The 26,665-nt window shown below is 37.8% G+C and overlaps 1 protein-coding gene across 4 annotated transcripts in view; it reads right to left on the bottom strand.

Annotated features, from left to right (window-relative positions):
* The window catches only part of LOC150102142 (uncharacterized), a 385,716-nt gene that overhangs the window by 98,590 nt on the left and 260,461 nt on the right, over positions 1-26,665 (bottom strand). For all 4 annotated transcript variants that reach the window (XM_090399664.1, XM_090399665.1, XM_090399668.1 and 1 more), the window contains exon 10: positions 10,141-10,212. In XM_090399664.1, coding sequence (XP_090255790.1) covers positions 10,141-10,212 — 72 coding nt within the window. The remainder of the gene's footprint in view (positions 1-10,140; positions 10,213-26,665) is intronic.

The following is a 26,665-nucleotide window of genomic DNA, read 5'->3' as shown; positions in this document are numbered from 1 at the left end:
GGATTTTATGCAGTTACTAAGAGATAATTACCTGAGACAACATGTGATGAAATATACTAAGGGTTCGAGCGTGCTCGATCTAGTAATTGCATCTGAGAATTTGTCTATAATAAATATGATAACATTGCCAGCAAACTTGGTGGCGATATTATGTGGAATTTTCAGTTAAGATGGGGTATATGTGGAATTACAGGACTGGTTGACAAGTTTAGGTGATTGCTTGGATTGGTGTCATGGCATGTAAAACTGCAAGGGCTGGATGTTGATAATGCATCAGAAGTGGTAAAGGGGTGTTTGAGGGAGGTAATGGCAAACTACAGTCAGGAGAGTAAATCAAGTGGGAGTTAAATGGATAAATATCATCATTAAGCTGGAGCTACAAAAAAAAAAGAACAAAAAAAAGAAACAATTGTGAAGGGAATTTAAGGAATAAAGTCACCAACAGACATATGAACAGTACAAGTAACAGGCCAGAAGGGTAACTGGTGTGGTAAGAAAGCAAAAGCAGAGTACAAAAGAAAGTTAGCAATGAAGGCTAAAGATAATACTAAACAGTTCTTTTGATATGCTGCAAGTAAAAGAAAGAATATATACGGCAAAATGATAGAAGAAAATGAAAAGAGGTAACTGAATCAGTCGAAATAGTAGAATGATTAAGTAAACACTTTGCTAGAGTATATCATCCAGGTGGTGATACTGCAGGAACAAGAGAGCAAAAGATTTATTTGGGAACTGAGTTAATTGAAATGGAGCTGCATAGCATATTACAAAACCTTAATGTGAATACAGCTGTGGGATTGGATGGTACATCAGTTCGAGTTTTATGTGAAGCAGTGAGGGAACTGTCAGTGCCACTGATCATAGTGTTTAATTTAAGACTCAGCTCTGGGTTAGGTCCCGAAGAGATGGAAAAGGGAAAATAGTTCTATTGCATAAAGGAGGTTTCAAGACTGATGTAGCAAATTACTGACTTGATCAACATATCGGGAGTTGTTGTCAAAGTACTGGAGAAGTTGGTCAAGAGCAAAATACAGGAATGGGTAGATGGAAATGTGATAATGTATGGGTGACAGCATGGTTTTGTGAAGGGTAGGTCGTGCCTCAGTAATTTGCTCACGTTTTATAATACGGCGACAGCTGAGTTGGATAAAGGTAATGAGTTTACAGTGGCCTTTGTAAAGTCCAACAAAATGGAATTGTAATCAGCAAACTGCAGCACATGGGGATGGATAGAACGTTGGTTGACAGAGAGAGATATCAGAGAGTAGTTTATTCAGGAGTAGAGTCCAAAAGAAGGCCTGTGACTAGTGGTTTTTTTTTTATGTTGGGCCCATATACGAGAGGTTGGCTGATCAACCTATAGTACGTTAGTACCATATATGGGTGGTGGATTGAGAAAGGAGAAACTTGTTTACATTTGATTTAAACGCCTGCAGTAGCAGGGATGAATGAGGAGGAAAAGAAACCTGTTCTGTGGGTTTCAAGGTGTACTGTGAAAGAATGTTGGGTGGCATCTGTATGTGTTCCAATGGGCTTAGTACAGAGTGGGGGAATTATTGATGCTGTTTCAGATGAACATTTCCCATGGAAATATTTATGGAATATACAGATTGCAGAGACCAAGCATCTATGTGAAAGTGAGAGGAGGGAGTTGGTGAGAGATGGATCATTTATTAATCTAATTGCTTTCCTCTGTATCGAATCAAGCATTTTGAGGGAGCTTTTAGGAGCTCCACTCCAGATGTGAGAGTATTAGATAGCTGGGAGGATTTGTGATTTGTATAATGTTAACAGCTGTTTAGAGGTGAAGTAGCGTCTTGAGCAAAAGAGAAAACCCAGTTCTTTTGGAAGCTGAGGATGCAAAAGTTGTAATGTGTTTATGCCAGGAGAGGCTTGATGTCAGGGTAATTCCGAGAAGAGAAATTTCGACTTGTCTGGGAATTTGAGTGTTATCGAAAACAATGCTGAGGGAAAATGGTTCTTTTTTTGCGAGAAATAAGACAGAACTGGGTTTTACTAGCATTGAAGTTGACGTGGTTATCTGAGCCCCATTGGCGGATGGCTTGGAGGTCAGAATTAAGGGCAGTGGTGGTTGATGTTCTGTGTGTTGAAGTGAGTTGTGTGGAGTAGGGTTTGTCAAATGAAGTGTGCTGCAGGGTTCTGTTTTAGGACTTCTACTGTTTAACTGTACATTATGTTGTACATTAATGATATTAGGCAATGTCATATCATTAATTTAGTCTAAATGTTGTACATTAATGATAACGAAAGGATCTGAGAGGAACTGTTCAGTTATTTACCAATGACACAAAGTTGAGTAGAGCAATAGTTAATACAGATGATGTGAAAATTTTGCAGAATGATTTGGATAAATTGGCAGACTGGACAAAGAAGAGAATGGATGTTCTCTTCTTTGTCCAGTTCTCTTCTTTGTCGCTTTTATGTGGCAAAGTGTAAGGTTATGCATTTTGGGGTGAAAAGATTACCAGCTGTACACCACATCAGTGGAATTGTACTCCAGGAAATTGATGAAGCCAGAGCCTTGGAAGTGTTAGTGGATAAGGAGTTAAAGTTTAGGGGGGCACATAGCAAATGTAGCTAAAGCAGGCTATTGTTGCAAATGTTGAATAGTTCTTGACACGATGCTTAAGGCCTCCTTTGATGAGTCTAAGGATTCCTTGTAGTAGCCTGTAATAATAAAACACTGCAGGGTAAGGATGTTAGTAGTGCATGGGAGAGAGTTAGGGATCATCTAGAGCAATTGTTCCCAACCTTTTTCCATTTGTGTACCCCTTTTGAACCTATTTCTATAAATTGTACCCCTTGTTTTTAAAATAGTGGTGATTCAAACTTAACATTTATTGTTCCATAACTAACGTTTTGCATTTTGTTTAGTTTACTTGTTTTTCCGCCATTACTGATTATGTTTCGTGTACCCCTGAATGGCCCAGCATGTACCCCCCGGGGGTATGCGCACGAATGGTTGGGAACTGATGATCTAGAGGAAGCAATATTAAATTGTAAAAGGAGGTTAATCAGGTAGGAGTTAGATGGATGACTAATATCATTAAGCAGCATGAGCTGCAGAAGAAAATGTAGATAAAGAGAAAGGTGACCAGTAAATTCATCAACAGTACAAGGCTCAGACAAGAAAGGTGTCTAGCATGTCAAGGAAGGCAAAATCAGATTATGCGAAGAATCTAGCCGAGCAGGACAAAGAAAATCCCAAAGAGTTCTTTCGTTTTGTGGCAAGTAAGAGGAAGAATGACTATGGAAGATTAACCTTAACACATTGACTGCCGCAGCAATTTTCAGGATTCGGGTCTCAGAAGCTAATTTGATTTAATCATATCATATTAGAAAACCCTAATTATAATGCATAGTAATCATCAAAAAACATACATAATGTGTTTTTTTTGGAAAATAAGATCTCACGAGTTATCTCATAGTTGGCATATGTAACAAAGTTCTTCGCAGTAGCCAACTACGAGTTAATTTGTACTCAGACAAGCTTCGACTTGTCGTTGTTTCGCTAAAGTAGAGTTAGCGATATATATGTAAATTCGTCAGTAGTGAATCAAACTTAGTTGAGTACGTTACATTTACTTCTTTCTTGAGTATTTTGTTTTATAATTATTATTATAATATATATTTATAACCCCACAATATGGACAAGAAAAGACCACTGACTCAAGAAGAACTTGAGTGCTACGCTAATCTAGGTGAGTCAGAATTTGACAAGATTTTTGCTGAGGATGGTTACAACAGTAGCGATTATGGACCATCTGAGAATTTGAGTGAGGACAGCGAAGATGAAGTTGTCCCCAAGACTGAAGATAATCCTGATACTTCCCAAGCAACAACATCAAATATGAACAATAATTTGTGGACCGAAATACAACAAGATCCTGAACAATTTATTTTACAAGAGAACGTTGGTTTGAAATTGGACACAACAGATTTTACAGCACAAACATTGGTGGACTTATTTTTTTGCAGAAGAGTTTCTTGTATTACTGGTCGAACAAACTAATTTATATGCTAAGCTTCTATTATTTTGTATTTGATTTTCACTGTATGAATAAATTTTCTGTTCATGTACACCATCTTTAATTTTTTGTTCTCTTCCCAGAAGCCAATTATCCTTAGTTATGCTTATACACTACGAATATACTCACAGTTGCACAAAAAAGGCAAGTCAACTACGAGATAACTTGTAGTCAGCCCTCTCAGCCAGATCGCCTACAATGAATTATCTTGTAGTTGGCAGTCAACGTGTCAATGAGTGATGATGGTCACAAGGAGACAGAAGCGGATAAAATAATCGAGTTTCTGAGTGACCACTTTGCAAGGGTATATCATCCAAGTGTGGTTACTGTTTTAATCTATGTGACAGACACTAATGTGAGAACAGAGGTGGATGAATTGGAGTTTCTTAGGATATTGCAGAACCTCAATGTAAATACAGCTGTGGGATTAGATGGGATATTAGCTTGGATTTTGCAAGAATGTGCAAAACCCAAAAACCCATGGCAATACCTTTGACTAGGCTCTTTAAGTCTCAGCGCTGGTAGAGTTCCAAGGGAGTGGAAAGAGGACAAAAAAATTTCCTTGAATAAGGGAGGTTTTCTAAGACCGCAGTAGAAAATTAGAAACCAATCAGTATCTGAGGTGTAGTGGTAAAAGTAATGGAAAAATTTGTCAAAACGAGAATTCAAGAATGGGTGGATAAAATTATGATACTGTTGAGGTCAAGATAGCTTTGTGAAGGGTTGGTCATGCCTTAGTAATTTACTGTCTTTTTATAATAGAGTAATAGCAGAGCTGGATAAAGGAAATGGCTATATAATGATTCTGCTGGTTAAATGGATAAGAGGTTATACTGGTTAAGTGGCTGCAGAACAGATATCAAAAAGTGGTATGTGGAGGGGCAGAATCGAGGTGAAAACAGGTGACTAATTGTGTGCCACAAGGTACAGTGCTGGGACCATTACTTTTTAATTTGTACATAAATAACCTGAAAGAAAATATTCAGTTGCTTCTGATGATTAGGTAGAGTAACAGTTAATCAAGGTGATGTGGAGAGCTTGCAGAATGATTTAAATAGGCTGTTAGTATGGGCAAAAGATAATGGGTATCAGTTTACTGGAGAAATGTTCAAGTCATGCATTTTGGAATAAATAGATTACAAGATGTGTATCACATTGATGGCAGTGTACTTCAGGAAATAGATGAAGCTAGAGAGATAGTTAAAGTTTAGAAAACATATTGCTATGGTAGCCCATAAGATTACTTGGCTTTTGAAGAACAGGTTGGCAAGTAGAGAGAAAGAAATTGTTACTCCTCTTTATAAGGCCTTGTTATGTCCACATCTGGATTATTGTGATCGAGTCTGGTCTTCTGGGTTTCTTGGGGATGAGGAATTGGCAGAGAAGATTCAGAGGTGAGTGACCAAGATTGTGAGTGGTCTGTGAAATATTCCCAAAGAATATAAATTGAGAGTGTGTGGTTTGCAGAAGTTGGTTGATAGGAGAAAAAGAGGGGATATGATAGAAACATTAAGGTTGCTTAATGAGTTTCCTAGGATTGATGAAGGGGAAAATGTTTCAGCACTTGGCTGGAGGGGCCAGAACAAGACATCGCCCCTGAAAGTTGAATAAAGGTGTGGTTAGCAGGGGTGTGAGGACTAGATTTTTTATTAGGAGAGTATGACAGCCTGTGTGGGTAGTTTGAGTATCTTGCAATGAGTCTTCGGACTCCATGGAGGTGCCCACACAATAATAATATTCTCCTATTTTCACCCATAGCTCTTCTACATATTTTCTGTGTTCTCTCATATGCTTCCTGACTTAGTTTCCAGAAATTTCCAATATGATTTCTTCTTTTCAGAAAATCTGTTTAACAGTTTGAAGTTTTGATATTTTTATCCTTACAAACAACTTCCTCACATTCCTCTAAGGCCAAATCAGTCAACATATTTTACAGATTTTTCTCATCCAAGTTTTGATTCTTGTTTTCCCATCCTTTCATTTCCTCTCCCAATAATACCAGTAAATTTGGGTCTCTCTAATTAGGTCATCTGTCCTCTCTAATGACTCAAAAAATTTATCAACTTCTTCTCCATTAAAAGGTCTTCATGGAACGATGACCCAAACATGTCTCGAGTTTTTAATGGCACTTGTGATAATAATGTTTATTAGACACATGTACAAGGTGGTATCAAAAAGTTTCGAGACTAGGTTTGTAACACGCCGACAGATGGCATCCTGTGTACATCGGGAGCTGTGCAACTGATGCTATTCTGACTACCTGCGTTCCCACATCTGCGATTTCATCATGGACAGCAAGTTAGAACAAAGAGCAAACGTGAAATTCTGCATGAAACTGGGCAAATCTGCAACAGAGACGTTTGACATGATTCGGCAAGTTTACGGCAATGCTGCAATGAGTTGTTCGAGGTGTTTTCAGTGGCACGCGCTTCAAGAGGGGAAGAACATCACTGGAAGACGATGAGAGATCAGGAAGACCTTCAACGAGCTCAATCCCCAAAAATGTCGAAACCATTCGGCAAATTGTGCATGAGGATCATCGGAGAACACTCCACAACATTGCTGCCATTGTCGGTGTGTCACATGGAACAGTCCAGGCAATCCTCATGTGTGATTTGAACATGTGCTGTGTTGCTGACAAGTTTGTCCCCAGGCTGCTGACCCAGGAGCAGAAAGAACACTACGTCAAGTCTGCCAAGAACTCCGTCAGAGTGCTGTGGATGATCCATCCTTCATGTCGAGGATCATTACTGGTGACGAAACTTGGGTGTACGGGTACGACCCTGAGATGAAGCAACAGTCTTCACAGTGGAAGAACCCATCATCTCCATGACCGAAAAAGGCGAGGCAGGTCCGCAGCTCGACCAAGTTCATGCTCATCGTCTTTTTCGACATTCGCGGCATTGTGCATCGAGAATTTGTCCTCAGGGGCCAGATCGTCAATAGCGAGTTCTACTGCCAGATTTTAAGGCGTCTGAGGGAGGACATTCGGCAAAAGCGACCAGATCTGTGGTGCACGAAAAACTGGATGTCCATGACGACAATGCACCCTGTCATCGAGCTCTCCTCACACGTGAGTTTCTCACCAGAAACAAAATGATCTCACTTCCGCACCCACCCTACTCACCAGATTTGGCTCCTGCAGACTTCACCCCCTTCCTGAAGATGAAGATACAGCTTAAAGGTCACCGTTTTGACACCATTGCAGAGATCCAGAGCGAATCGCAGAAGGTGCTTGACATGCTTTAAAAAGAAGACTTCCAGGACACATTCCAGAGGTGGCAAGAACGCTGGAAGCACTGTATTGATATATGCAAGGGGACTATTTTGAAGGTGATAGTGTGTAAACGTAGATAAATAAAGTAATTTCTCGTAAACAGAGCTAGTCTCGAAACTTTTTGATACCACCTGGTATTCACAAGAATAAATAATTTTTATTACTGCAAATATTTTGATCAAAAACTAACTGGTCATTATCAGTGTAATCACAAGGTGAAGCTAGAACAAAGAATGTTAATCCTATTTTATCTGTTTAATTCTACATCATCTCAGTAACACCAATCATCAGCATCAAATTCCTGATATGGACTCTCAAGGGAGTGTACAGGATATGATAGTACTACATGAAAAATTTACATCATTACTAACTTCCTATCTACAATTTTCCTCCAAATTAATCTTACCTGTCAAGACTCCAGCATTATTAAATCTTACATTTCTGTCTTCAAAGCACTTTTTACCATATCAATCCATTATCTTGGTGTTCCTCTGGTTCTTTTTCCTGCCAACCTGGCAGAGAACACTTGTTTTGCTAATCTTTCCTCTCTCATTCTGTTTAAGTGATCATACCAACTGAGATTAGCTCTGCTAACAATGTCTAGTTCCTTCCTAATATCCTCATTTTTAATATGATATTGCCATTGATGCTATCTGTTCGCAGCCCTGATCTTTCTTAAGACTCTCATTCTCATACTGCAGTCTCTAGTCTTTGGTCAAGTGTTTTACTTCTAACCCAGCTCTCGGATCATCTGCTTCTTTTTCTGCAGCTTGTCCCACTTAAGTAGGGTCACTATTCTCAGTGAGTCTCCTCCACATCTTAATGTCTTAGGCTATAACCACATCCAAGTTCTTCATCCTCAAGTCCACCTCCTCCACCAGCTCCCTCCATCTCTTCTTTGGCCACCTGCACTTCCTTCTCCCCTGCACATCCACCTGTATGACCTTTCTTCCCACATACGTATCCTCCCTCCTCGTCACATGACCAAATCAACTCAACCTTGCCTACTGTACCTTCACTCCTAAGTTCGTAACTTTCACTGTTCCCCTTATATAGTTATTTCTCAGACAATTCTTCTGGTCACACCGCACATCTACCTAAGCATTCTCATCTCCGCTACCTCCATCCTGCTGATGTTATATTTCCTCAGGGCCACAGTTTCCATAGCATACATCATAGCTGGTGTCACTACTGTCCTGTAGATTTTGTTTTTTTAGATTGATTGGCACCCTCTTATTGCATAGCACTCCAGCCATCTCTCTCCAGCTCCTCCATCCCGCTTGTATTCTGCATCCCTCTTCCTTCTCAGCTTTGCCATCCTCTTTCACTGTTGAACTTACGTATCTAATGTCACTAACCTTCCTGATGAAATTTCCTTCCAGCTCCAGATCTGTCTCTTGGCTACCATCCACTTTGCAACACATATACTGCCTTACTTTTGCTTAGTCTCACACCTCTCTTTTCCAGTATTTTCCTCCGTCTTTCCAATTTAGCTGCCACTTCTTCTCTTGATTCAGCACACAGCATGATCACGATGTCATCTGCATGCAACATTGTCCAAGGTGCGTCTTTTCTCGCCTCCTCCATAACCATCTTCATCACAATATTAAACAGGAATGGACTTAATGCTGACCCTTGATGCAACCCACCTGTTACTTGAAAACTTTCTGTCTCTCCCAGATAGGTCCGAACTCTTGTCTTCACATTTCTGTACATCTCCTGCACCAACCTGACATATTTCTTCTGTACCTTCTCCCTCAGACACCTCCAGACTTTTTGCCTTGGCACTCTATCGTACGCTTTCTCTAGATCGATAAACACCAGATGTAGTTCCCGTTGTTTCTCTCAAAACTTTTCCATCTGCTGTAACCCAAAGATAGCATCTGTCGTTGATCGACCAGGCATGAAGCCAAATTGCTCCTTTACAATCTCCACCTCCTATCTCAGCCTTTCATCAAGAACCCTTTCTAGGATTTTCATTGTGTGGGATCCACTCCTCGAGTATATTTTACTGTTGACAAACTTTTATGAACTGGTATGGTTCAGGGACCTGTTTCGAGAACAGGTCCCTGAACCATAGCAGGGACCTGTTCTCGGGTCTCAGATCCATAAGTTAAAATTGGTTTGAACACTGTCTTGTATACTAATTTAGTGTTTTGACTAATTTCTCTCTTATTCCCTATAAATTTATTCAGTTGACTTCCTACCATACAAGCTTTGTTGATTCTGTTGTCTGTTTCCATATTTAATTTACCATCTTCACTAAAAATCTTGCCTAAGTAGCTGACTTGTTCTATGGGTTCTCCATTCACAATGCAGTTGATATTTTCATTGTCTGTAACACCAATTATGTTTATATCGTCTATTTTCTCCCAGTTCCATTCCCCCCACTGATGCTTCTTTTCTTCATGGTGCATATCATCAGTTCTGATGAGGTTGGATTCCAGGATTTGAATGTTCACCATAATTTCTTGACAAAAAACAGAGGGGCAGCTTGTTTATCTGATTGGTTACTCAGCTAGTCTCAAACTAGCAGCCTATCCTTGTTTGTCTAGTATCCAGGTGAAAACTTAATACAAAGATATACCATCAGAAGATGGGAATTAGATACTGGGTAAGAGGAGCTTGCCAATTTTCAGAATTCCTTATAGGCTATGAGGATGTTTCCTACCAGTTATCTAGTTTTGACCCTTAAGAAAACTCTAGAGAAAATATGATCTTCAATTTGAATAGTTGTAATTTATCTTCTATTAAAGAAATAAACCCCAGAATAATATCTATTAAAGTAAAACATAATTACCAGGAAAAAATTACCTTGCAATCTGCATATTTTGAAAGTATCTCAGTTTGCTCCAAACTTGTGCTTCCTTATATTTTCCTTTGTAACTAAAAAAGAAAAGAATAAAAAATAAAAATATATACAAATAATAGAAATAAATTAATAATAATAATAATAATAAAAATATGAAAAGTTTCATTGACTATGATATTGAGTACAGTGATAGATACATGGCGATTCAGGGAAAAAAACAAACAAACTGAATATCGCAACTTTAATATGGAAAAGAAAAAATATATAAGAAGGTTTTAAAAAATAATCAAAGTTGGGCAGCTTTCACAATTGAGCTATGGACTTAAGTATACAAATATTTTTGAAAGAAAAATGAACAAGTAGAAAACCAATAACTAAAACTTTGAGACTCTGAAGAAGACAATGACTGATTCCACTAGAGAGGCACTGACAAAGTTGTCAGCAAGGGTAGCAAAATTAGGACTTGACTCCATGAGGGGAGAATTCAAGGTTCCCTCTTCTAGATTGCAATCTGATGTTAAAAGGATCAGCATACTCTACTTTAAAGGAACATCTGAATAAATAGCAAATCCTTCAGATATGATTTCTATGCCAACTTCAAACCAGCCCAAAAGTTGTCATCTTTCTTACCACCTATGAAAGATACATTATCAGCTTTATCCTAGCTGGTGTGTATCAAATACCCTGTTCTTATCATTTTTGCTACTTTGAACATACTAGCTATTCTGCTACTATTAGAATCAAGGAACATCAAAATTATATAAGATTTTTGGAATGTGAAGACCCAGGCCTTGCTTCTCATGCCATCGGCACTAGACAGAGAGTTCACTGGAATCGTACCAAGATGCTATGCTACAGTAGGTTCAAATTTAATCATTCATTTTAATTCTAATTCTTAATCGGACAGACTATATGATTAAGTTTTGGGAAGTGATTGCTGTTAACTCTATAATTTTTTATGTTTTTACTTATTATTTTTAAGTGAATTAATTATTATTATTATTCCGGGCAACTCCAAGGAGTTGACAGACTCAAACAGGGAGGCCCTAACATAATGTCAAGAACAACTATTCGACATTCACACAGTATCTATCATACCTCGCCTTGAACTCATTCACGGTCGTAGCACCCACAACAGACTCTGGCAGCTTATTCCACTCATTCACCACTTTCCAAGTAAAAACCTAGCTCTAACACCCCTGCTAACCACATTCTTGCCCAGTTTCCATGTATGGCCCCTAGTCCTTCCACAAACAGTCCTATTCTCAAAAATATCTTCTGGATTAATCTTATAGAAACCCTTCAGTAATTTCAATGTCTCAATCATACACCCCTTTTCTGCCTATCAACCAATTTTTGCAACCCACAAATCTTCAACCTGTTCTCATAAGGTTCATTCCACAGACCTGCCACCATCTTGATCACTCGTCTCTGGATCCTCTTCACCTCCTCCCCATCAAGAAGAAACCCTGGCGCCCATATCTGGGCACAGTAGTCTAGATGGGGTCTTATCAAGGCTTGATACAAAGGAACAATAACTTGTTTGTCTCTGCTTGTTAAAGTATTTTTCAGAAGCCAAGTGATTTGATGAGCTGATTTAGCCACTTTTGCAATGTGCCCCCTAAACTTAAATTCTCTATCCACCAACACTCCCAAATCCCTGGCCACATCAATCTCCTGGAGTATGGTTCCACCAATGTGACATACTGCTGCTATTCTTTTCACTCCCAAAATGCATAACCTTACACTTTACTAAATTAAATCGACATCCATTTTCCATAGCCCAGTCTTCCAAACTATCCAAATCATCTTGCAAAATTTTGACATCCTGTGCACTCACTATTGCTCTACCCAACTTTGCATCATCAGCAAACAAGTGAACACTTCCTCTCAGATCCCTTCCTATATCATTGATGAACAAATTGAAAAGTTATGGTCCAAGAACAGAGACCTGCGGCACACCACTAGTCACAAGCCATCTTTTGGATTCAACTCCTGAATAAACCACTCTCTGGTATCTCTCCATCAACCACCCTCCTATCCATCTCACCAACCCTATATCCATCCCCATCTGCTCCAGTTTACTGATTAGAGTTCCATGTGGTATCCTGTCAAAGGCCTTGGCAAGGTCCAGTAGAATCACTGTAAACCCATTACCCTTATCCAGTTCAGCCGTCACTGTGTTATAAAACGTGAGCAAGTTACTGAGGCATGATCTACCCTTCACAAAACCATGCTGTCCCCCATACGGTATCCCATTTTCCTCTTGACTATTTTCTCCAAGACCTTGAAAACGATTCCTGATATGCTGATTGGTCTATAATTTACAACAGCAGTCTTGAAACCTCCTTTATACAGTGGAACTATTTTCCCTTCTTTCCACCCCCTCAGGACTAACCCAGACCTGAGACTGAAATTAAACAAAATGGTCAAGGGTACTGACAATTCTTTAGCCGCTTCATGTACAACATGAGCTGGTATACCACCCAATCCCACAGATGTATTGACATTAAGGTTTTGTAATAGGCTATTCACCTCCACTTCATTCACCACAATTCTCGTATGAACTGTTGGTTCTTTCATTCCTGCAATGTCACCACCTGGATGATATACTCCTGCAAAGTGCTCGCTTAGTAATTCCACTATATCAACTGATTCGGTTACCTCCCTACCATTGGCATTCTTTAAAATCATTCTGCCATATACATTTTTTCTTTTACTTGCAACATATCGAAAAAACTGTTTAGGATTCTCTTTAGCCTGCATGGCCAATGTTCTTTCATAATCCTTTTTTGCTTTTCTTACCACACTCATTACCCTTCTGGCCTGCACTTTATACCATTCATGTGTCTGCCGGTCACCTTTCTCCTGAAATTCCTTCCATAGTTGTTTTGTTTTTTGCAGCTCAAGCTTAATGGTGTTATTCATCCATTTAATCGCTACTTGATTTATTATTTGACTCTAATTATACAGTCAGCCATTGCTTCATGCAAACACTTCTTAACTGCCTCCCATGCACTATCAACTTCTAGCCCTTGCAGTTGTACATGCCATAGCACTGAACCAATCAAACTCCTAAGCTTGTCATACTTACCAGCACGATAATTCCACGTGTACCCTGTCTTAATTGTAAATTCCACACCTTTAGCCACCTCCCAAGTCAAGACCCTATGATCACTCTCACCAATTGGTGGTAATGTGGTCATATTTCTTATTGCGAAATCCTCAGATGCAATTACTAGGTCAAGCACTCTCTGACCCCTTTTTTTTTCTCTGTTACATGCTGCCGCGGAGAGTTATCCCTTAATAACCGCATAAAATCCAATTCCTTCCTCCCATGTGTCCTCTCCTCACTCCAATCAATGCGACCATAGTTGAAATCTCCCATAATAATTACCCTCCTTCCACTCATTTCTTCTATTTGCTTCTGCATACTATCTCCACCATCTTTTCCATCACCTAGTCTATAGCAGCACCCAATCGTATATTTTGTTCTGCTAGCCACAATCTCACACCAAATGGCCTCAAATGTGCTCATTTCTCTATCCTGCAATTCAACTTCTATTCTCCTTGGCTGCAGCTCATCAGCTATCATCAACAATACTCCTCCCCCCATTTTATTCTCCCTGTCATTCCTAAACACACTATACCCATCACATTTAATCCCACTAGCTATATCATCTACAGTCAGCCATGTTTCACTAATGCCAATAACCTGTGGTCTGGAAGTGCCAACCATGGCCAAAAATTCTTCCTTCTTGTTCCTAATACTCCTAACATTAGTGTACATGAATTTCGGACCCCCGTTAGCCCCATCCCTACCTTGATGCCTTATACTGACTATCCCATTCTGATTTGTTGTCCTTATTCGCCCGGGCATATTATACTCATTCATACACTCAACTGCCTAAGGTCTGCATATCTACTCCCCCCCCCCTTGATAAATCTAGTTTTCCTGATTCTGCACATCCACTTCATTCAACAATACTTTTTCAAGTCTCCTTACACTGAATCCATTCAAATGAAAGCCATCCATCTTATATAGATCCTTTCGTCCATCGAATTCACTCCACACGTCCACAAATTCCACACCACTCGTCATACATAACCCACGCATAAAGTCATTTGCAATTATGGCTTAAACACTTCACTGTCATACCGCGGCAAAAGACTAATCATCATAACTCTTTCACTCTTTTCTTTTGCTACCTCAAACAATTCATTCAGGTCCTCTATCATTTCCATTTTATCTCCTTTGAATCATTCGTACCTGCCACAACAATCATTTCTTTCACCCTTTCCTTTTGTTCTCTAATAGACTGAGTTACGTCCTTGATGGTCACACCAGGTTGGTATGATTTTGTCAAATCCTCTACTAACACACCTTGTACTAACGAATCGCCATAAAGCACTCTCTCCTTCATTTTGATTACATTCACACTCATACTCTTATTTTTCCTATCACACTTTTTATTATTGGCTGGTACACTCAGTAGACTTTTGTTCATATGCTCTAGCTGCCGCTTTGCTCTTTGTATCGCTCCGCTCAACAACGCGATCTCACTCATTGCATCTATCTCATCTTTTTTATTTTGTGTTAAATCATTAATTTGCTCTGTATTAATACCATCATTCACACTCTCACAGTTCTCTGGTACAACCTCGCCATTTCTTGTCATATCACTCTTTTCTTCATTCTGAAGTTTGACAAAAATATCACACTCACGACCTGAAATACACTTTAATTCCTCATTAATTATACATCTATTCCCATGTCTCTGAATTCCAATAGTGTTTCTTGCTACTGGACAGCTGCAACCGAGACACATCATATTATACGCATGCTGTATGACTCATTCAAGAAGCTTGTGACATATTGTTGTGTCGTCCTTCTTGCTAATTGATCTGTTTATGTTGGTTAGTTGGATCTATTCTTATTTCTTTAAATTCCGTTTTTATTTTGTTAGATGCTGATTGATACTGATCCGAATATAAGGAAATTTATATTATCCTGCGCCACCCTATATTCAGATTAGCCTATATAATACAGAGGAATCAATCATCAACTAACTTTTGCAATCTCACTTAATACAGGCCCAGGTTAATATTATCATTTAAGGCTTCCACAAGGTTCGAATAAGTTTTATGAGCAGTGCAACGAAGAAAAATCAGGCAAACAAATGAATTTAATGAAATAAACATTTAATACAGGGTTATAGAACATGTACATTTAAACATAATTTTCTAAGCAAGATAATCTAATTGAACAATATTCAAAATATCTCTGAGACACCAGTAGCCACCCGGTTTAGTTTAAAGATTAAAGTTAAATTTACAGATCTAATTCTTCAACACTTAAATACTATTATCACAACTTGTCTCTATTTAATGAGATAATTCAATTCTTTTATACATCAACTTAGCTCAAATACTCATAACAAACATATAATATTAGGCATCAAACATTCAGCTGTCAATTCTATATTCTTTCAAATAATTTAAAATGGTTCACACAGTTCAATGTTCCAGAATTTTACAGTAATTATTCTTAAGGTAGAATTCTCTAATTCTCTCTTAGTCAACAAACACTTAATTTAATTATGAGGCAGTTATCATTTCAAGGGGGAACCACTTTAAAGCTTCTTACTTCGACTATTTTTAGCAGAACGCCACAGTTAATGTTAAGATATATCAGGCCGTGCTAACTCTTATTTCTTCATGCTGAAATATAAAAAGGACTGCTCTTACCGGGTTACACCTTTTACACATTGGATTCACTATAGGCACACTTAAAACTGTAGTTAACTATTACTTTGAAGTAACACTATTCAAAAGAAATCTTTACTATAATAACTGAAATATTAAACATAGAGTTTCACAAGTCATGATGCACTCATCTTAGGTAATCTACTTATTCCTTATTTTCTTCTATGCATTATATTCAGCTTTGCACTATTCTTCCTCAAAACAATTGGAATTCGTCGTAATTTTAGAATTCCGTAGAAATATTCCGAATTGCCTATTAATTTCCCGGTCCCTTCTTAACACGTTGACTGCTGTATGAATCAAATACGATTCACATTACATTTTTTCAATGCATTGCGTGAATCATATCTGATTCGCATAAAGATTTTTCTTTCAGGCCGCGTAGTTCACCCATGATTCATATCTAAATGAAATGCTTATTGGTAATGGAAATGTGAGACCTGGTAAACAGGTTTATATAGTTAGCACAGTAGAATTTCAACTACATGTACAACAGGTGGCCTATTATAGGGATTTTATTTTTACCTGATTTAGGTGAAATTCTAATGTTGAATAAAACAATAACAATGGTGCTAAATATTTATTTATAATATATGTCATTAGAAATGTGTCGAATCATAAATTTTTCTTCTAAAAAATTGAGAAACTAAGAAACAAAAAAATGACAAACAATAGACAAATAGATATGAAAAAATAATTAGGTAAAATTATTTCTAAACAATTACAAACTACGGTTATGCACAATAGTAAAACAGCGAACACAGTAAAATTTTTCGCACTGAACACATTTCCATCGTGTTTGTGTCGCCTTAGATGTTGCATATTTTCTATTATGTTCTTCGGTTAACTTTTTGTAGCAAGATGTACATCTTCTCCTATTACTGGTACCAACTTCTAAAATATATTTTTCCTTGTTTGAAGTCGAAGTGACATTATTTTCCTTTGGTGTAATTCCTAATAACTCTTTTGCGATTTTTTCTCTAAATTCTGTGATGCTAATGTTTTTATCAGTAACTCGCTTATATACTATAAAAGCGTTCACTACAGCAGAACCTAAAAGAATTTCAACTGCGAGTTTTTGGTACCATTTCACACTCCTTCGAAGACAAGAAGCATAGGCTTTTACATGATCAGATAGATCAATAAAACTTTTGCTTTTGTCCATAACAGCTTCCGGCTTTTACACTTCATTACCATTTCTTGCTGACTTTATGCGAGGGTTATGCATGGAGAGTGGTGTGGAATTTGTGGATGTGTGGAATGAGTTCGATGGGCGAAAGGACTTATATAAGATGGATGGATTGCATTTGAATGGAGTTGGTGTACGGAGACTTGAAAGAGTGTTGATGAATGATGTGGAAGTGGATGTACAGACTCAGGGAAACTAGATTTATTAAGGGGGGGGGGAGTAGATATGCTGACTTTAGGGGGCAGTTAAGTGGCGGTGTGCTAGAGAATTGCGTGGTAGTGCCAGATAAGTGTGAGAGCGTCGCCGAAAATGTAATTGAAGGTAGAAACACAGAAAGAATGGATGATTTGATCGATAATGAAAATGGTGAGATAAATGCGAGTAGCGAAATTGCCCGTTTGAATGGTGCCATACACAGAGCTAAAAGACAACTGGAGCGTATGGAAAAATGTGTGTTGAACGTACCGACAAATAACCGGCGGAAGTCTGTGATGGCAAATAATAGAATGTTTGCAAACGTCAATAAAATGAAGGAGCGAGTGCTGTATGGGGATTCGCTATTAAGAGGCGTAATAATTGAGAGTTTAACGAAGTCGTACCAGCCGGGTGCGATCATAAAGGACGTCAGCGAATCTATTCGACTGCAAAAACAGAGGGTGAAAGAGATGATAATCGTGGCAGGAACGAATGATTTGAAACAGGACAAAATGGAAATGATAGAGGATGTGAGTGAGTTGTTTGAGGTAGCAAAAGAGAAGAGTGAGAGAGTTAGGATGGTGAGTATCTTACCGCGGTATGAGAGTGAAGTGTTTAGAAGGAGGGCCATAATTGCCAATGACTTTATGCGAGGGTTATGCATGGAGAGTGGTGTGGAATTTGTGGATGTGTGGAATGAGTTCGATGGGCGAAAGGACTTATATAAGATGGATGGATTGCATTTGAATGGAGTTGGTGTACGGAGACTTGAAAGAGTGTTGATGAATGATGTGGAAGTGGATGTACAGACTCAGGGAAACTAGATTTATTAAGAGGGGGGGGAGTAGATATGCTGACTTTAGGGGGGCAGTTAAGTGTACGAATGAGTATATTATGCCCGAGCGAGTATGACAGACAACAAATCAGAATGGGATAGTTAGTATAAGGCATCAAAGTAAGGATGGGACAAATGGGCTTCTGCGATTCATGTACACTAATGCCAGGAGTATTAGGAACAAGAAGGAAGAGTTTTTGGCCATGGTTGGCAGTTCCAGGCCAGAGGTTGTCGGTATTAGTGAAACATGGCTGACAGAAGATGATAAAGCTAGTGGGATTGAATGCGACGGGTATAGCGTGTTCAGGAGTGACAGGGTGAATAAAAAGGGGGGAGGAGTGTTATTGATGATAGCTGATGATCTTCAGCCAAGGAGTATAGAAGTTGAACTGCATGATGGGGAAAAAAGCACATTTGAGGCTGTTTGGTGTGAGATACAATCCAGCAGAACAAAATATACAATTGGGTGCTGCTATAGACCGGGTGATGGAGTGGATGGTGGGGATAGTATGCATAAGCAAATAGAAGAAATGAGTGGAAGGAGGGTAATCATTATGGGTGATTTCAATTATGGTAACATTGACTGGAAAGAGGAGAGGGCACATGGGAGGAAGGAATTGGATTTTATGCGGTTATTAAGGGACAACTATCTACGGCAACATGTATTGGAAAATACCAGGGGGCAGAGAGTGCTGGACCTAGTAATTGCAACCGAGAATGTGGCTGTAATGAACATGACCATGTTGCCACCAATTGGTGAGAGTGACCATAAAGTCATGACTTGGGAGGTGGCTAAAGGAGTCGAATTTACAATTAAGACAGGGTACATGTGGAATTACCGGGCTGGTAAGTATGACAAGCTTAGGTGTGTGCTTGGCTCAATGCCATGGCATGTAAAACTGCAAGGGCTGGATGTTGATAGTGCATGGGAGGTGGTTAAGAACTGTTTGCAGGAGGCAATGGTTGACTGTATACCAAGAGTCCGAATAATAAATCAATTAGGGGTTAAATGGATGAATAACACTATTAAGCTTGAGCTGCAAAAAAAGAAACAATTGTGGAGGAAATTTAAGGAGAAGGGTGACCATCAGGCGCAGGAACAGTATAAAGCTCAGGCCAGGATGGTAACAAGGGTGGTAAGAAAAGCAAAAGCAGATTACGAAAGGAAATTGGCCACGCAGGCTAAAGAGAATCCCAAACAGTTTTTTCAATATGTTGCAAGTAAAAGGAAAAATGCTCATGGTAGAATGATCTTAAAAAATGCTGAGGGTAGGGAGGTAACCGAATCAGTCGATATTGTGGAATTACTAAGCGAGCACTTTGCAAGAGTATATCATCCAGGTGGTGACTTTACAGGAATGGAAGAACCAACAGCTTATACTGGAATTGTGATGAATGAAGTAGAGGTAACTAGTCTATTACAGAACCTCAATGTCAATACATCTGTGGGATTGGATGGTATGCCAGCTCGTGTTGTACGTGAAGCGGCCAAAGAATTGTCAGTGCCCTTGACCATTTTGTTTAATTTGAGCCTCAGGACTGGGTCAGTCCCAAGGGGGTGGAAAGAGGGGAAAATAGTTCCACTGCACAAAGGTGGTTCCAAGGCTGCTGTTGAAAATTACCGGCCAATCAGCATAACAGGAATCATTATCAAGGTCTTAGAGAAAATAGTCAAGAGGAAAATACAAGATTGGATAGAAGAAAATGGGATACTGTATCGGGGACAGCATGGTTTTGTGAAGGGTAGGTCATGCCTCAGTAACTTGCTCACGTATTATAACACAGTGACGGCTGAACTGGATAAGGATAATGGGTTTACGGTGATTCTACTGGACCTTGCCAAGGCCTTTGAAAGGATACCACATGGAATTCTAATCAGTAAATTGGGACATATGGGGATGGACATAGGGTTGGTGAGATGGATAGGAGGGTGGTTGACGGAGAGATATCAGAGAGTGGTTTACTCAGGAGTAGAGTCCACAAGACGGCCTGTGACTAGTGGTGTGCCACAAGGATCTGTTCTTGGACCACTGCTGTTTAATTTGTTCATAAATGATATAGGAAAGGATCTGAGAGGAACAGTTCATTGTTTGCGGATGATGCGAAGTTGGGTACGGCAATTGTGAATGCTGATGACGTCAAAATTTTGCAGGATGATTTGGATAGATTGGAGGTCTGGGCTAAGGAGAATGGATGTCAGTTTAATGTGGCAAAATGTAAGGTTATGCATTTTGGGGTGAAAAGATTGGCGGCAGTTTACTGCATTGGTGGAACCGTGCTCCAGGATGATGAGGCACGAGATTTAGGAGTGTTGGTAGATAAGGAATTGAAATTTAGGGGACACATTGCAAAAGTGGCCAAATCAGCTCATCAAATCACTTGGTTGCTGAAGAATACGTTGACAAGCAGAGACAAGCAGGTTATTGTTCCTCTGTATCGAGCCTTGATAAGACCCCATCTAGACTACTGTGCTCAGATTTGGTCACCTAGGTTTCTTCTTGATGGGGAGGAGGTGGAGAGGATCCAGAGGCGAGTGACCAAGATGATAGCAGGTCTGTGGAATGAACCGTATGAGAACAGGTTGAGGATTTGTGGGTTGCAAAAATTGGTTGATAGGCAGAGGAGGGGAGATATGATTGAGACATTCAAATTACTGAAGGGTTTCTATAAAATTAATTCAGAAGATATTTTTGAGAACAGGGCTGGTTGTGGGAGGACTAGGGGACATCCATGGAAACTTGGCAAAAGTGTGGTTTGTAAAGGTGTTAGAGCTGGGTTCTTTACTTTTAGAGTAGTGAATGAGTGGAATGCGCTCCCTGAGTCTGTGGTGGATGCTGTGACAGTGAATGAGTTTAAGGCGAGGTATGATAGATACTGTATGAATGTCAAATAGTTGTGATGAATATGATTTGGGGCCTCCCTCGATGAGTCTAATGACTCCCTGGAGTTGCCCGTAATAATAGTAATAATAGTAATAGTAAGGGATTTAATTTTGTTTGTGTGTTTTGTTGATAACATAAGCACTTCATGTTTATCGCACCATTTTATTACCACCACCCCTGTGTCACTTTCTTTACCAATTATTTCACCCTTTTTCAATTTCTTCTGGGTAACATCCTGTGGAATTCCCTTTCGATTTTTTCTCAAAGTGCCTACAAGGTGTGTTTGTCTATTCGAAAGTTTGTGCACTAATTCAATACTGGTATAATAATTATCTACAAATATTGTGCGTCCATGGTCAAGTAAATTCTCACAAAGTCCCATAACAATTGAAGTTGGAACACTATTAGTGGTATTGGTCTTTTCTGTGCCGCAGTATATCTTGAAATAATATGTATATCCATCTTCAATACACAATTTGAATAGTTTTATGCCAAATTTGTGTCGTTTATTCTTGATGTACTGACGAAAGGCAAGACGACCTCGGAAAGGAACTAAAGTTTCATCAACGCAAATATTACTCGAAGGCGTCATTATTTTCTGGAAATTTTTTCTTATATGATTTATGAGAGGTGTAATTTTATAAAGTCTTTCAGAAGTATTTCCACCCTCGTTGTCTGTGAAGTGCCAGTTACTGAGAAGAAGATCGAACTGATTCCCTGACATAACTTGTTTGATTTCTGTAGAATAGAGGATATTATTCGACCAATAACACTCTAATTTTGGCATCTGCACTAAACCGAACCAAATTTGCAGACCCAAAAATATCTTCATTTCATTGGGATTTGTGTTTTTCCACTTTCTTATCCTTGCTTTTGGTAAAATTGTCTTACTGAGTTTTTGAAGAGCGTATCTGTTAGTTTCTTGCACCATTAGGTCCCACAGTCCTTCATCAACAAACATAAAAAAGAAGTCTACAGGCTGTTTATCGTGCATTTCTTCAATAACATTTTGTTTTATTCCAAAATTATTATCCACAAACTGAAAATGTTTTAGATTATCACCTGTAATTTCATTCCATTGTAGGTCAGTTGAATTCACATTTCCAAATATTTCATATGAGGAAGAATCATTAGTCAAATGCAGATTTCTTATAATATCATCAATTGTTTGTTCTACAGAAAGAGCAGCAGTAAACTGAGATGTACTAGGAGCGAAAACTTCGGTATTACCAGTTGTAGATACTTTTATTCTCTTTCTAGCAATGAGAGAATCAGAATCTGAAGACACAGAACTACACAGAATCTGAAGTCACTTCCATTGTCACTTTCCGACAAATATTCGTATGGTTCGTCATCAGATAGAACTTCATTTATCAAGGCTTCTAAATGGCGTTGCTCTTTTTCATAGTCTCCCATATTAGGGCAATTTATAACAATATTTATCACTATAACAAATTTATTCCACCGGACAAAACACTGAACGCATATAACTGTTTGTAAGCGTCATAGATATGCAAGTTTGACCTTGTGTGAAGGGCGAATCACGTGTGCACCTTCAACCCAGTCAGTAAAAGAATTCTTCTCAGGCTGCACGGTGCACACATGATTCGCACTTAACAAATCTATTTACCTGCATGAAATAGATAAAAAATCATAAAATATGATTATTTTATGTTACTTTCAGCAAATTGTAAAACAAAAAGAAGTTAGCCTGGGGATCACAAAATTTTTTAACATTACGCCAGTCAATGTGTTAATTTATTTATGGCATTTACAAATTCCCTTTACTGCCACCTCTTACTTCACTCCGTGCTGTCCTGAATGCTTCTCCCCTGTTTACTTTCATTTTACAATTAAATACGTTCATTCTTCCTGCCAAAATCCGGTTCTAACCAGTTCAGCTTACATCTACTGGCTTCTCTCCATATACATTGCCTTTTTTTACATTCTAAACATGCACCGACTAAAAACAAGCTCCGTTTCTCCTTTAGCAGTCAATCAAATCCAATCAGAAGAATTACATAAAATCAGGCTTACATGCAGAAATAAAAGATATATCACAATTCATATAATATACATTTAAATATGATAAATACTAATTCTTATAATATATTTGCACAGCTTCTTATAATATTAACACAGGAATAAATAAAATAAAATGAATGACATGTTTATATAGTCTTTTCATTATTATTACATATTCTAAGATTAAATAATTAATTAATAACAAACAAAACTCAAAGCATTTATATGAATATTACAAGCAAGAGACTAACAACATATAATATTTACAAGTCTTGCTTATGACATGGTGGATTATGTTAAATGTGAATGAAGTATCAAAACATATAAAATATCTTCATTCACAACTTAACAATATTGAGCAAAATATATCATCAGAATCAATCCTTATCCATCCACTGCTGGACAATGATCTCCTCCATATTTTTCCACATTTCTCTGTCTCTGGTTCTTAAGCTCCAGTTATTTCCCATTGAATAATGTAGTTCATCTCTCTCCACCTTGCTGATGGGCTGCCAGGTCTTCTTGAACCTTCTTGTACTTGCCATTCTGCACAAATTTTTGCCCAGTGATTGTCTCTCTGTCTTGCAATGTATCAAGCCCATCTTCATTCTGTTTTTATTTCTTTAATGATGTCTTTTAATACTACTTTTTTGGATATATATGTTATTTTTTACTTTATCTATTCTTTTTATATCTAATGTTGTTCTTTCCATGTTTCTCTGCGCCACTCCTAATTTATTTTCTAGTCTTCTTGTGATGCTCGAGGTTACTTGCTCCATATGTCATTGCTCATATGATGCGCTGTTCACTGCTTTTCTTTTTTAAACAGAAAGGTATGTTTTTTTTTAAATTATGGTATTTTCCAAATCATTTCCACCCTTTGTTTATTCTTTGTTTTATTTCATGTTCCCAATTTCTATCTATGTTTATTATTTGGCCTAGATATTTGAATTTAGTTACATTTTCTATTTCTCTGTCATTTATTTCTATCTTTTGGATGTAATTTGTAATTTTGTTGTACATTTTAGTTTTTATCAATATTTATGTTCAGACAAGACTTACTGATTTCTATACTTAATTCTTTGATAATTTCTTTTAGCTCTTCAGGTGTTTTAGAAAATAGTACAATGCCATCTGCCAATCATAAATTGCTTAGATATTGACCAATTATTCTGATATATTTTTGTTTCCCAATTTAGATTTTTACATATTTCTTTTATAGGCAAGTATTTAATATTATTGATGACATTGTATCTCCTTGTCTTATTTCTCTGTCTCTTTTAATTTTCACTTTTAGATTATTTAATTTTATATTACTTGTTGCATTCTGATATATATATATATATATATATATATATATATATATGTTGTATTATTTATTTATTTATTTATTTTTTTAAATAACGAAACCTGTGGTGCATTCATAATTAGATTATTTAATTGTAAATATTTCATCCTAAGTATCTTAGGACATCATCAGTACAGTATTTAAACAAAAATTAGGAATAACATACAGTTAGGGCGCATGATTACAATAGAATCTCATGAAAACGTGCATAACGTGCTAAAGTAGTACAAAAAAAAAAAAAAATTAATTATTTAACACAGTTTTGTATGATAATTTCCCATACTTTAGGAATAGTAAGAAAGTCGTTGCGGTTTAGGTTTGGTCTGTGTAGTAGGGCTTCAGAACTTTCTTTGTATAAACGTTCATGTTTAAATAAAGATCTATGTAAAAGTTTAGCCTTTTCCCAATGGATTCTATGGTTTGGATTTTCAATTCCATGTTGAGAGAGGCCAGATTTCTGTGGTTTAAGAAGACGAATGTGGTCTTGATGTTCCGAGATGCGTTTCTGAACAGACCTACCTGTCTGTCCAAAGTAAGATAATTTGCATGAGCATGGAATCTCATAAACATCAGGTAACATCAAGGGTGAGAATTTGTCCTTAGGAGAAGGTAATAAATTGTAAATTTGGTTGATAGGTTTGTAAGTAGTGGCAAAATTGTATTTCTTCATAATTTTAGAAAGACGTTCTGAGATGCCTTTAACGTAAGGTATGGGAATCCTATGCACTTCTTCCTGTCTGATTTGATGTATGCAGAAGTGACTGATGATTTTTTGAGTTGTTTTGGGATTATATCCATTTAGGATGGCTGTATTTTTGATAACTTCTAATTCCTGGTTTAAAGATTCTACAGAGGAGCAGAATTTGTGTGCTCTGGAAACTAGTGATTTAATAATGCCAGATTTCTGAGATGGATGATGAGCAGAAGAATTGTGAATGTAGCGACCTGAGAATGTAGGCTTGCGAAAGACGGAAGTGGCGATGGAACCGTCTTCTTTTCTTTTGATGTGTAAATCCAAAAAAGAGATACCCTGTGGAGATTCTTTTTCTAACGTAAAGTTGATGCGATGATGAAGAAGGTTAATTTTATCTAGAAACAGTTGTAATAAAATTAACCTTCTTCATCATCGCATCAACTTTACGTTAGAAAAAGTATCTCCACAGGGTATCTCTTTTTTGGATTTACACATCAAAAGAAAAGAAGACGGTTCCATCGCCACTTCCGTCTTTCGCAAGCCTACATTCTCAGGTCGCTACATTCACAATTCTTCTGCTCATCATCCATCTCAGAAATCTGGCATTATTAAATCACTAGTTTCCAGAGCACACAAATTCTGCTCCTCTGTAGAATCTTTAAACCAGGAATTAGAAGTTATCAAAAATACAGCCATCCTAAATGGATATAATCCCAAAACAACTCAAAAAATCATCAGTCACTTCTGCATACATCAAATCAGACAGGAAGAAGTGCATAGGATTCCCATACCTTACGTTAAAGGCATCTCAGAACGTCTTTCTAAAATTATGAAGAAATACAATTTTGCCACTACTTACAAACCTATCAACCAAATTTACAACTTATTACCTTCTCCTAAGGACAAATTCTCACCCTTGATGTTACCTGATGTTTATGAGATTCCATGCTCATGCAAATTATCTTACTTTGGACAGACAGGTAGGTCTGTTCAGAAACGCATCTCGGAACATCAAGACCACATTCGTCTTCTTAAACCACAGAAATCTGGCCTCTCTCTCAACATGGAATTGAAAATCCAAACCATAGGATCCATAGGGAAAAGGCTAAACTTTTACATAGATCTTTATTTAAACATGAACGTTTATACAAAGAAAGTTCTGAAGCCCTACTACACAGACCAAACCTAAACCGCAACGACTTTCTTACTATTCCTAAAGTATGGGAAATTATCATACAAAACTGTGTTAAATAATTAATTTTTTTTTTTTTGTACTACTTTAGCATGTTATGCACGTTTTCATGAGATTCTATTGTAATCATGTGCCCTAACTGTATGTTATTCCTAATTTTTGTTTAAATACTGTACTGATGATGTCCTAAGATACTTAGGATGAAATATTTACAATTAAATAATTTTCACTGTGGTTTATACGTGTGTTTCTTCTAATTATATGTTGTATTAGTTGTATGGTTTTTTTCAACACCTTGGTTATTTAGTGCCTCTATTATTGCTGTTCTTTCTATTGTATCAAACTTTTTCATAATCAATAAATGTCATACAAAGTGGCATATTGTATTCATTTGTTTTTTC

Source organism: Typopeltis vanoorti, chromosome 10 (assembly GCF_054136105.1).
Source record: "Typopeltis vanoorti isolate ZY-2024b chromosome 10, IOZ_Tvanoo_1.0, whole genome shotgun sequence".
NCBI classification, from domain to species: domain Eukaryota; kingdom Metazoa; phylum Arthropoda; class Arachnida; order Uropygi; family Thelyphonidae; genus Typopeltis; species Typopeltis vanoorti.
The sequence above is the reverse complement of the archived record's forward strand: the minus strand, read 5'-3'. Positions and strand labels throughout refer to the sequence as shown.